General features: G+C 34.9%; 2 protein-coding genes across 2 annotated transcripts; one reads left to right on the top strand and one right to left on the bottom strand.

Moving 5' to 3' along the window:
* Nucleotides 1-283: 283 nt before the first annotated feature.
* On the bottom strand, nt 284-8,796 carry blvra (biliverdin reductase A). The gene is made up of 8 exons (XM_084118717.1): nt 8,664-8,796; nt 6,942-7,065; nt 5,933-6,052; nt 5,747-5,844; nt 4,884-4,991; nt 4,639-4,807; nt 2,032-3,148; nt 284-719 (listed from the first exon to the last, which is right to left on the bottom strand). Exons 2-7 carry the CDS (start codon nt 7,058-7,060, stop codon nt 2,884-2,886), a joined length of 879 nt encoding a protein of 292 aa, XP_083974843.1. The 5' UTR covers nt 7,061-7,065; nt 8,664-8,796; the 3' UTR covers nt 284-719; nt 2,032-2,883.
* Nucleotides 8,793-11,701, top strand: coa1 (cytochrome C oxidase assembly factor 1). Its single transcript, XM_084118718.1, has 6 exons — nt 8,793-9,056; nt 9,281-9,336; nt 10,308-10,425; nt 10,500-10,651; nt 11,166-11,242; nt 11,366-11,701. The coding sequence occupies exons 3-6, from the start codon at nt 10,332-10,334 to the stop codon at nt 11,445-11,447; spliced, it is 405 nt and encodes a 134-aa protein (XP_083974844.1). The 5' UTR covers nt 8,793-9,056; nt 9,281-9,336; nt 10,308-10,331; the 3' UTR covers nt 11,448-11,701.
* Nucleotides 11,702-12,944: the final 1,243 nt, after the last annotated feature.

The following is a 12,944-nucleotide window of genomic DNA, read 5'->3' as shown; positions in this document are numbered from 1 at the left end:
GTGAAAGAATAAAAAAAATCACAAATACAAAACAAACGTACCATTTTACTGAATGTTTGAAACAATATAAATTGTGAAAAGCACTTTACAAATAAATGTGAATTGACTTGAATTTAAGACGTGTGTCAGGATGATTGTATTTTATTTATTTTATTACAGAAACAAAATTGGGATGGACATGCTTAAAAACTCACAATGCAAAAAAGGTTTTAAAAAAAGTAAGCTTAATTTTCAAAATAAGTGATTTCAAGTTATGTCGTATGGATTCAGCTGCAGAAACAAATTCCATAAAGCAAGCACCATTTTTTTTATTTAACTGAATAACACAAATAAGTACACATTAAGACAAAAGTAAACAATGCATTTAGGTTAGAAACAACATTGAACATTCCTCTTGGTAATGATATGTGCATTACATGTTTCCTTAATAGAGTCCATGATCTGCTCCATTCAGTGCTTTCTCATCACATGTATGATCTCCTCATAAAGAACACAGAAAGGAAAGGATGATCAGATGTGAAAAAAAAAAAACTTTCCAAAACTTTCAAAGAAAACTTTGATTTTGCTCCAAAGCATGTATGAATGCCTACAGAGCTCATCTAGGTGCCACAGAACAAACTACAAAATGTCAACAGAGTAACTTAAATGCACAATGACACATACATACATGTTTTGCTCCAGCCTGTGTGAACAATGGTTGAAATCACTGGTTCATTTGTCTGAAATTAGTAGGGGTGTGACGAGATCTCGTGTTACGAGATCTCGCGAGATTAAAACGCGACGAGATTTCTCGTCGAGTGAAATTTTGTATCGTGAGTTAAAAAAAAAAAAAAAAAAAAAAAAAAAAACTTTGTCTCATGAGTTGTTGTGATGTCAGCGTGATGTCAGCGTGAGGGTGAAATTTGTATTGAAGATGCCCCTGCCACTTTTAAATCATTTGTGTGCCGGGCCAATCACACACACACTCCGCACACACACACACTCACTGTCCCTCGCTCACTCACTCACTCGCGCGCACACACACACACACACACACGCTCACTCGCGCGTGCACACACGCACACTCACTGTAACCGCACTCTCACTCACTCTCGCTCACACTCAACCCGTCGTGGAGGACCGTTAAAATTAAACATGCTAGTCTTTCTGTTGTGAAGCATCACAGACGCGTTGTCGCCCACTATGACACACTATACGAAATGAAACGATCGAATCTTGCGTCCCGACGCCCGTTGTTCTTTACGAGTCTCCACGAAACGGATCGTGCCAAAATAGTGTAATCTGAACCAGGCAGGTAATAAACATTTGACCTATCACGCAAAGAACCTATTAAAGCACTAAGACATGGGAACAGTATAGCTAACATTCACATATCACAAGTCATATCGACATCGCAATATTAAACAATGTTATCGCACATCGCAGCTTTTCCTCATATCGTGCAGCCCTGCCCAAAGGTCTCAACTGCTGCCAGAAATCGTCGACATGCTTATATTCTTGAAAAAGAACATGACCATATCTTAGGCTTATCTTAGTTAATTTATCTCTTTTTCATGCTTGAAGAAAAAAATTGTTTCTGTTTGAACTTGTAGTTTTGAGAGAGCAGTACTTTGATTATGGATACACACTTACTGTTTGCATTTAAAGTGTTATTTCAGTTATTTATATTTATTTTATTTATACTGTTTTATTTTTTTATGTTCGATTTGTGGAAAGGAGTTAGATTTCTCATGTGAAATCGTACAGGGAGAAGTAGAGTTTATAGCAAAACATTTTGCAGTGTTTGCATGTCCTTTACTGCATAGAATTCATTAAAATAGAAGTAAAATAACATTCATTACAAGTTGATTTCAAAATGCACATAAATTGTTTTGCATTTTGTGATTTTCAGTTGAATAAAAGACTATTTTCCATTCATATATTTCATCATTGAGGATTTCTTAAAATTGTGTAAAAATCTCGTCTTGTCTCGTTCTCGTGAACCCAATCTCGTGTCTCGTCTCGTCTCGTGGAGTAAGCGTCTCGTCACACCCCTAGAAATTAGTGTTTGAATTTTGTGCAGATCTATGTTACAATGAGGGAATGTGCTGTTACTGCCTATTCTGATGCGGCCCACTAGTTAAACACAAAACTATTAGTTGAATTTCCAAATCAAAGACTTTTTAAATCACTGCAATTTCCCAATACTGATAAATAATTACCTAGAAATAGCTGTCAAGGTCCAAAAAGGACCAAAAAAAACCCTATAATAAACTTAGTTTTTTTTTTTTTGTGAATAATAGGACAAACTAAGTCACTACTTTTATGGTGTTTTTTGGGTTCTTTTTAGAGCTTAACAGCAAATGATTAATAAACTCAAACTTAATAAATGTGTTAGAAAAAACACATGAAAAAAAAAAAATCAGTAACGCTTTACTTGAAGCCATTATGTATAATGCATTATAAAGCTATTCATAATGTACATTATAAGGCATTTCAGAAATAATTGCATTATAATATTTGTAGATTCATTGGTACATCAGAAACTGGTTGTTTGTCTTGTTTTAACGCATTCTTCTTTCTAAAGGTGTGTTTAATGAATAGACATGCATTATAAAGTACTATCTGTCTTTACAATTATTCATGAGATCATATAATGCATTATACGGTGCATTACAAGGCATAATTAATGCATTAAAATATTTTTCATAATGCATTATATATAAAGGCGTTAAGTAACGGGTTGCAAAACCCCCCCCCCCCCCCCCAAAAAAAAACCATAAATCTCTTTTTTTTATATTATTCTACACCCCAGTTGTCTGTCTCTATACCACAGTCTATATCCCACAATTCCATATGGGACATTTGGGAGAAGACAGAGCGCATATCCCACAGTGGACAGGTTCAGGCCTGAGTGCTTTCACTGAGCTGTTGCATGCGGTCCGCCAGCTCCAGACAGTGTAAGATCCGGCTCCTCTCCGCCTGGAGCTCGGCAGCGGAGACGTCACCCTGCAGCTTCCGGCCGAACAGCACCAGATCCTGCATGAACAGCCCCACTGGATCCCGCTGACCGGCTGGCAGCTCGCTGATGGTGCCGTCCTGGAAGTGGAAGTCGATGCGCTTGACTCTGCCCAGTCCTGGACCTCGCTCTTCAATCCAAGTGAGAGGTCTGCACCAGAAAACACTTGTGTTTTTTTGCATGTCAGATTATAAAACAGGTGAAAAAAATTCATACAGTTTTGAGCTATTTTGATCTAAGGTTGGGTCAACCATTTAGTCACACCCAAGTAACCACTTAGAAATGCAAGCACCACCCATAAAACTGTACAAATCTACCGTATTTTCCGGACTATAAGTCGCACTTTTTTTCATAGTTTGGCTGGTCCTGCGACTTATAGTCAGGTGCGACCATAGACTGTAAAAAATAGGGTGCGACTTATATATCAAAATTAATTCAGACTGAGATGAAAACATTACCGTCTACAGCCGCGAGAGGGCGCTCTATGGCGGAGTTGTTCAGAAGCGACACCAAGGATGAAGAAAATTCAATGGATTCAGTGATGTGGAATGAGATCGCGGGAGCTTGGTGAACTTGTTTACTGGTAACTTGCTTGTTGGACTCGCTAGCTTATGTTAATTTAGCCTATTCAGCCTCCCAGGTATATGTTCTTTATGCTATTGTGTAGCTGAATAACTGTTAATGTGTTGCGTTAACACACCAGACACCTACTCAGCCTGTTGTTCTGTGTGCTACTGTGTAGTTGAATAACTTGCCTTTCCAGATTAAATGTCTGTTCTTGGTCTTGGATTTTGTGAAATAAATTTCTAAATAAATGCGACTTATATATGTTTTTTTTTCCTCTTCATGACGCATTTTTTGACTGATGCGACTTATACTCCGGAGCGACTTATAGTCCGAAAAATACGGGTACACAGAAAAGTAAATTTACTCAATCTCAATCTAAGTGAATAGCAAAAAAAAAAAAAAAAGGTGATAAAGTATTGAAAAATGAAGAAATGATGACCAGTTTCACATTCTAAAAATAGACACTAACGTTACTGTTAAAAAGTTTGGGAGCAACACATTTCTTTAAAGAAATGAACTTATACTCAGCAAGGATGCATCAAAAGTGACGATAAAGACATTTACAATGCTGTAACAAACATTTCAAATAAATGCTGTTCGTTTCAACTTTCTATTCATCAAAGAATCCTGAAAAATAAAAGAAAATCACACTTTCCACAAAAACATCAAGCAGCACAACTGTTCAACGCTGATAATAATAATACTTGAGTATGAGTATTGAGTCATGAATTCAGCTTTCGCATCACAGGAATAAATTACATTTTGAAATAAAACAGCTATTTTAAATTGTAATAATATTTCACAATATTACTGTTTTTACCTTTTTTCATTAAATAAATGAAGCCTTGTGACCATACTTAATTCAACAACAATAAAAAAAACTCTTACCGACCCCAACATTTTCAATGAATTTACTGAGTTTTATATTTTAACCTACATTTTTTGTTGTTTATGGTCACGTTATTTGGCAGCTGTGCATTAAAAAATAGAATAAATGTAATAATACAAAAATCTAAAATAAATAAATGATTGTGAAGCAAAGAAGGCCCTCTCTGTGGTGACAGTGTGCTCACTTGTGTTGTTGAGTCAGTAAGTGTGCCGTCATCTTCATGTATTTGTTCTCCTTCTCCTCCACCAGAGATGTGGCAGTAACCGTGAGCTCCCCGAAAAGATCAACCAACCAGGTCAGTCTGGAAATGCCACTGAATGACAGGAACCCAAAATTTGGCTTCATGGGTCCGCCTGAGGAGAAACATGACTGTCACTCAAAACCCTAGAGGAAACCTTTAAACAGAAGATGAACGGTGTGCTGTTCTACCTGTGAAGTGCAGTGTTCCCTTCTCCAGTGTTCTCCCACAGATGTCTTTTTTCAGTTGTTTAAAGTCAGGAGTAAGCAGTTCAATATGTTCTTCATGAAGCACCAGGTCTGAAGATACCATATAGAAGTTAAAACATAAGTAGAAAAATAATATTTAGCTGCTTTATAATGACAAACGCTCTACTAGAGCTGCACGTTTCTGGATAAACTGAAGATCACGATTCTCCCACGAGTCTGAACAGACAACTAAACAAAATAACATTTCATTTACAAGAGGTTCTGACAAAATGTCATTTGCCGCCATCTTAAAATGTTAAATCAATTTGAATGAAATTTGATTCAATGACTCACTCATAAATACTTTGATCGAATCTCTTGAATGAATGATTCAACGACAAATACATTTTTTAACAGTCACTTGTCGCCACCTACTGGTGTAACAATGTAATTAATACAATCCGTTATTTGAAGCGGAGGGTTACTTTCAAAAAGTCATTTACTCTATATTGCTCGCTACCATAGACATCAGTGTTTATATCCAAACTATAAACTTTCATCTCTGTACTTCTGTGATAATTTGAATTATGAAGACTTTAATTATGAAGATTATAAAAGACTGTTTGTGAAGCTGTTTCATATCTGTACATGACAACTGCTCTTTCTGGATCAGAACCCAGATCTGAATGTTCACTGTCAAAGGTTTAATAGATGTAGGCGAATCATTGTCATTAAGTAATAAGATCTTGTGGGTGTTTGAATCGGGATCGCGATCTTTTCACGATTAATCGTGCAGCTCTACGTTCTACTATTTTAAATATTTACTGAAGAAGACAGAAGACGTGCGTCCTCAGACAGCAGCTCACCCTTCTGTTGAGCCAAGTTCCACAGATCCACTGCAGACGTGTAGCTGAGGGTCATGGGATACTCAACACACACGTGCTTCCCCGCCTCCAGGAACTGCCTGAGATCGAGCAGATCACAGGAGAGACCATCATGAATGAGGCTTTCTGCCATGTGAGAGGGGTTAGAAGAGATTATCTGTGTGATACCTGATGCTCTCTTCATGGTTGGTGTTTTCCGTGCATATAAACGCCACGTGGATGTCAGCTCTGCTCAACGCCTCCGCCATAGTGATCTGCTCCACGCTCTGCTGGTCTTCAAGAGTCCTCCTGCAAAAACAACAAAACTAATTATCGGATATATATCCCTCATTTCTATGTTAAGTAAAAATAAATTAATGTATAAATAAATCAATAAATACACGTGGGAAATATAAATAAATACATGATTTTTATTTTTATAAATAAAGCTAAAAATAATATTTAAGAAAATAAAATGAAAAATCATAAAAGAAGTTTAAAATAAAATAAAAATAATAATTATATTTATTTATTTATATTATTTATTTGTGTAATTATTTATAGGTATATTTATATATTTATAATTTCGGTTTGATCCTTCTTAAACACTACTATTCAAAAATGTGGGGTAAGTAAAAAATAAAAATAAAAATAAATTAATTAATACTTTTATTCAGCAAGGAGTCAAGGACACATCAAATTGATTAAATGTGAAAATAAAGAATTGTATAATGTTACAAAAGATTTCTATTTCAAAATAGAAATGTTTTCTATTTCTTTTATAAACAGAATACATTTATTTGAAATTGTAATAATGTTGTTATTAAATAAATACGACCATGGTGAGCACTAGAGACTTTTATTATGTCTATATATATATATATATATATATATATATATATATATATATATATATATACTGGTATATATATACATTCAGATTCAGTGTGGCTCTTTCAATAAGAGGACTCAAAAGCATGTTTAAAGTGCAGACATCATCACCATGGGCTATTTATGAAGGCGTATGGATTTCTAAACTGCACACCAAGCAAAGCACAGTAAATATTTGCTATATGATATGAAATGTTACTGAGAACTTATCTTGTGTTCTATAGGGTCACAAAAAACCTGCAACGTAAGCGCTTTAAAGTGTGGAACAAATCAAGTGTCAGTGTGAATGTGTGGACGAGGCACTGACCTGGACACAAAGCCTCTGAGGCTGAGCTTCTCTGCAGCGCTGGACGGTAGAGGAGCCGCTAAATCTCTCATCCTCACACACCCTGCGATGCCCAGACCGACAACCACTGATCCCAACATGATTCCTGAAGCAGAAAATCAGCATTAACTACGAGTGCAACAAGTGTGCTTATCGTGAAGAAATAAAACTGAATTTGTTCTGAACCTCATTTAAATTTTTTATGATGAAGAATCAAATCAAATGCAGCATTTATGGAAAAAGTTTCAAACAAGTGTGAAAGGAAATTGAATTAATCATAACTAACATTCATTTTTCCTTCAGAATGAACATTTATATGCTTTTGTACATTGTACATTGATATATATTTTTACCTCATGACTTTGAGCAATAAGCTGAAGCATCAAGGAATCCAAATGTGCTTTTACCCCGTAACAGAAAAATATATACGAAGAACCAATCATATCAGAGAAAAATTATGTTATTATTCCCAAATGATAGTGTTCATTAGGGGAGAGACGTCACATGACTCGACTGGAGAAGCGCTAGAGGTTAACTTGAGTCAGAGGTTAACTCAAGTCAGAGGTTAACTCAAGTCAGAAGTTAACTTAAGTCAGAGGTTAACTTAAGTCAGGTGCGTAGGGGAAATCTACCACACAATCATGGAGTGGATCGATCCACATCTACACTGACCTCGTCATCCTATGAAAACAAGCTTGTAAAGACATGGCAGAGCATAACATTTTTGAGAAACTGGTTTGAGAAGAAAGTTCGCTGAAATGAAGTTTTTGGTGTGTCTGCATGTGTGTTTGACTGATAACGGCTTGTGTTTAGTCACACTTCCTTTACAAAAAAAAAAACATGTTTCTTGAGAATAACTGCAGTGCTTTTCTGAATATTGCGTAAGGAAAAACAGGTCTTGGTTATATCAGTCACTCATTTATGGGGAAAATGGGAGACATTTCCCATTACCTGGAACTTAAAACATATTTGCCTAAAGTCGTTTAGTGTGTTTTATTTTTGTGTGGTCACCCTCCTTCCTACTCAGTAAATAATGAATAAATTATTAATTAAAGTGCATGCTATTAAAATAAAATTATCTTTTTATTTCATGATAAATATCACAAGATTTACTTTATGTTTGAGGGTATTTCTTAACTTCGGCACTTTTATGTGATTATTAATAGAATTAACATTTAAATGTTTGGAATGGTGGTAATGACAGCAGCAGTGAAGACATTAATTTATATTTAAAAAAGACAAACAATCCACATAAATACTAAATGAAGTGAACATTTTTATATTATTATTTTCATTTTCAAATGACATAATGAATAAAAAAATCCAATATATATATATATATATATATATATATATATATATATATTATTTTATTTTATTATAATTTTTTTATGTCATGTGACATGGTAATATATAACCCGCAACCAACAACTACTGACAACAATAATTTGGCTATTATGCTGCCAGTGCATATATATTTTCACAAATACTAGAAAATGTATATTGATATACAGGAAAGAAATCGGTTTATTGAAATGCTTCAAAACGCGTGTTAATTAAATCACCAAAAGCGCCACACTACCGAAACACATCTGCATCTGCATCGCGCTCATGAACGCGCAAATGAGAGATTACACAACGAATCATTGTAATTCTACTATAACAATATGCATAAGTGCAAGAGCAAGATATAAATGTCCTCACCTCTGAATGTCCTCGACGAGCCTTTGGTGTGAATCTCTAATGCATCCGCAGTGAAATAAGAGAAATGAATGCTCTTCTAGTGTGACTCAGGAAAGAACTTTCATAACTCTTTTTCGTAACCGCGCGTGCGTCTGACGTCACGCGCTCCAGCCGCTCGTGTTCCGGTTGTCGACAAATACATAATAAATAAACAGAGTATCGTAAAAAAAATCAAGAGTTAATAACTTTACTGACGCGTTTACGTTTTCATTTATATGATAATAAATAGCTTTACTATGCGTTTGATCAGAATATCTACATCAATGTTTGAATAAAGTTTTTCAAAGTGAAACGAACATGGCCGCGTCCATAGCGCGCTGCTGTTAGTGTCTTATACAAATAATCGATGTTACGGTGAGTTATTATTATTATTATTATGAACAGCCGATGCATGAATGGACGAAATTAGGTCTCAGTTCTGTGAAATTCAGTGACATTTTTAGACCATTTTTTAGATAAACCCCATTTTAGTAAAGTATCAATCTTTAAGACGAAGGCAGATTTGTAAAATAAATTTCACTGTATTATTGTAGAATGCTAAATCATAACGTTTACCGTGTTTTGGACTTTCTTTTTAGAGAATGTCCCATGCTAGGACTGTCTTTCAAGGACACTGAATACTAAATCATACCAGGTAAATACCAAATATATATTCCACAATTTAGAATAGTAAAACCATGGAACTATGAAATAACAAAGGGCAGTATATAATAATAATAGAATAACTTATTCTCATACTGCCCATTGTTATTTCATATTATGTATGTGTGTGTGTATATATTATATATATAATTAATTTTATTATTTATTTCATATATATATATATATAGGCCTATATATATATATATATTTTTTTTTTAATAATTTTTTTTTAAACTAATTTATTTCTGTGATCAAAGCTGAATTTTCAGCATCATTACTCCAGTCTTCAGAGTCACATGATCCTTTAGAAATCATTCTAATATGCTGATTTGATGATAGTCAGTTATTATCAATGTTGGAAACAGTTGAGCTGCTTAATATGTTTTTGGAACCTGTGATACTTTTTTCAGGATTCATTGATGGATACAAATTTAAAAAGAACAGCATTTATTCAACATAAAAATCTCTTAGAAATTTTAAACGTATTATTGTATATGGTTACAAAAGATTTCTATTTCAGATAAATGCTTATTTTACATTTTATTCTTCAAAGAATCCTGTTATAAAAAAAAAATATTAAGCAACAAAACATTGATACATTGATAATAACTGAAGACTAATGGCTGATGAAAATCCAGCTTTGCATCACAAAAATAAATTCAATTTTAAACTATATTAAAATAGAAAACCATTATTTTAAATTGTAATAATATTTCACAATATTACTGTTTTGTCTGTATTTCTGATCAAATAAATGCAGTCTTGAAGCGCATAAGAGACTTCTTTCAGAAACATTAAAAATAGTAATGTTTTCAAACTTTTGACTGGTACTGTTTCAACCTAATTTCAAGCACTGAAGCAGAAGCCTTATAAGGTTTTTAAGATCATGAAGGAAATAAATTCATTGACTTTGTTATATTTCTATGATCAAGCTAAATGTTTGTCATTACTGCTGTTGTATAGAGTTTTCCTCCAGCTGAAGTGAGGATGAGTCGATCAATCGGCCTCCTGCAGCAGATGACCATCTTCATCACTGTAGTGACCGGTGGCGGCTGCGCTATGATGTATTACCTCATGCAGAGTAAGTCTGAAGTTAATTACATCTTATGTTATCTGTTAAAAATCTTGTAAACAATTGTGTCCTGTTTCTTTCAGAAAATTTTGCAAAAGCAGAGTACTACCGTCAGGCCCTCGAACAACTGAACAATAATTCCACAGCCATGGCCAGTCTCGGCGCTCCTCCTCTAAAGATCCACAACATCCATTTATCTGACCGACACAACCGCATGGACCACAGCAGCGCTCAGGTCAGCAGCACCATCAACCTGAGAAATATATTCATTATATATCTTTTAATTATATATAAACACTGAACAAAATTATAAACGCAACACTTTTGTTTTTGCCCCCATTTTTCATGAGCTGAACTCAAAGATCGAAGACTTTTTCTATGTACACAAAAGGCCTATTTCTCTCAAATATTGTTCACAAATCTGTCTAAATCTGTGTTAGTGAGCACTTCTCCTTTGCCGAGATAATCCATCCACCTCACAGGTGTGGCATATCAAGATGCTGATTAGACAGTATGATTATTGCACAGGTGTGCCTTAGGCTGGCCACAATAAAAGGCCACTCTAAAATGTGCAGTTTTATTGTGAACAATATTTGAGAGAAATAGGCCTTTTGTGTAGATAGAAAAAGTCTTAGATCTTTGAGTTCAGCTCATGAAAAATGGGGGCAAAAACAAAAGTATTGGGTTTATAATTATGTTCAGTGTATATATACACTCTATATATTAATCACTGTATAAATCATTTTCAGCTGAAGATCCCAGTTACCGGGTCAAAGACTGGAGGTTATCTCTACACAACGTCCACCAGAGACACTCTCATGAACAGGTACCATGTTTTCAAAAAGACATTCCTCTGAAACCTTCAAAGCTGTGCCTTTGTCTTCATGGGTTTGTGTATGCTAATAGATATGTTACATTATATAATAATCTTAACCTCTTTTGTCACTAGATGGCTCCTCCAGCAGGTGTTCCTAAAACTGAGGGAAGGAGAAACCATTGAGATCTTCAACAAGACGGAATCTGAAGAATAACTTCATTCAGAAGCATTGCATCAATGTTAAACACAGACAACAAATGCCAATGGACGGTCAGAGAGTTCCTGGACAACAGATGATTGACAGCATGTTTTTTTAAGCACATGTGATTATGGCATTTTCATATATTTGCCTACTTGAAATGTTAATATATATTTATCCGGGATGAAGCTTGTAGAAATTGTGATTTAGTAGTTTTTTTTTTGCTGTTTATGTGCTTCATTAAAGATGGATGATGTCATACACTGTAATTTTATGCATTTTATCATATATATATATATGTGTGTGTGTGTGTGTGTGTGTGTGTGTGTGGTGTACGTGTATATTGAAATACTTTCTTATGTTTATTTATTTATTGTTTATTTATTGTCTAGTACCACTGTAGTTACTAAAGCTTACCAGCAGGAGTCAGTAAAACATTAAGCCTCAGTAACTAGAAATTTGAATCACAAGTTTCTCATGACACTGTCAAAACAGTCACAATTGTTTCATTTTGTGAGAAATTTCGAAATCTGCAAAATATACAGAAAAACAAGTGCACCTTGTTAAAGTGCTCTAGGTCATGTGGTTAATATAAACTTAAGACAATTTTGTGCTATTTCAACAAAAAAAAAAATCTTTGTTCACTGGAAATAAAACTACATAGATTGGTTGGTTTTTTGGGCAATGTACTGAAAGATTTCCCTTGTTACTTATTTTTTTCATTTGACATTTAAACCATGCTCAGTTCATCATAACCATTACTACATATGAAAAATCAACATTCACAAGAGTGAGCAGATTTCATCCACAGCAGCACAGTGAGCCAAAAACACTGGTTGCACTTAAAGCTATAATAATAATTTAATTGCATTAAAGGCAGGGTAGGCGATTTGTTCCAGAATCATGTTTTGTTATGCTGGTTGAAAGCCTTTTCACATCCTCATAGCAATCACTAAGTTAGGTTAAGTGGTCTAAATGTATTTATATGTAGTATATATCTCGCCTGTGGAAGGCGTAGGACCATAAAATGTTTGTCCAATCATTGCAATTCGGTCCGAATGCAATGGTACAATGTCCTACCTGCCTGTCAACATATGTATTCAATAGGGTTGTTCGACTTGAACCGGTGCTGCACAGACTGATCGGTTTATGACATCAAAGTACCATGAGAGAAATTCAAAAACATAAGGAGCCGTCTCTATTCGCTCAAGCGGTACTTTGATGTCATGTCATTCACGATCGGTATGTGCAGCGCCGGTTCAAGTCAAACAAGCCTAATATCTCTGCGCACCTGCTCATGCAGACGTCACACATCATCAGTGTTTCATGCTCTGTAGAGTTAGACAGACGTCAGTCACTGAGCACCACAACAGAAACAGCAGCACCTTTAACAGTTCCTCCTGAACCAAAGCAACCAGCTTATGCTCCATTCACGCCATAAATACTGTCATTTGGAAGAGAAACCCATGAAGTTATACTCAAAGCGGTAAATGTGCAGCATACAACTAGAAA

This window comes from Abramis brama, assembly GCF_963993115.1.
Source record: "Abramis brama genome assembly, chromosome: 7".
In the NCBI taxonomy this organism is placed as follows: domain Eukaryota; kingdom Metazoa; phylum Chordata; class Actinopteri; order Cypriniformes; family Leuciscidae; genus Abramis; species Abramis brama.
Note: the sequence above shows the minus strand (reverse complement) of the source record. Positions and strands in the feature narration are given on the sequence as shown.

What these genes read in the sequence shown, in the direction of transcription:
- blvra (XM_084118717.1), bottom strand. Translation starts at nt 7,060, where the DNA reads ATGTTGGGATCAGTGGTTGTCGGTCTGGGCATCGCAGGGTGTGTGAGG. An exon ending in CTCAGAGGCTTTGTGTCCAG is followed by an intron (nt 6,053 to 6,941) that starts GTCAGTGCCTCG and finishes TTGTTTTTGCAG; the next exon opens with GAGGACTCTTGAAGACCAGC. An exon ending in GGGAACACTGCACTTCACAG is followed by an intron (nt 4,808 to 4,883) that starts GTAGAACAGCAC and finishes GTTTCTCCTCAG; the next exon opens with GCGGACCCATGAAGCCAAAT.
- coa1 (XM_084118718.1), top strand. Translation starts at nt 10,332, where the DNA reads ATGAGTCGATCAATCGGCCTCCTGCAGCAGATGACCATCTTCATCACT. An exon ending in TGGACCACAGCAGCGCTCAG is followed by an intron (nt 10,652 to 11,165) that starts GTCAGCAGCACC and finishes AATCATTTTCAG; the next exon opens with CTGAAGATCCCAGTTACCGG. An exon ending in AGAGACACTCTCATGAACAG is followed by an intron (nt 11,243 to 11,365) that starts GTACCATGTTTT and finishes TTTTGTCACTAG; the next exon opens with ATGGCTCCTCCAGCAGGTGT.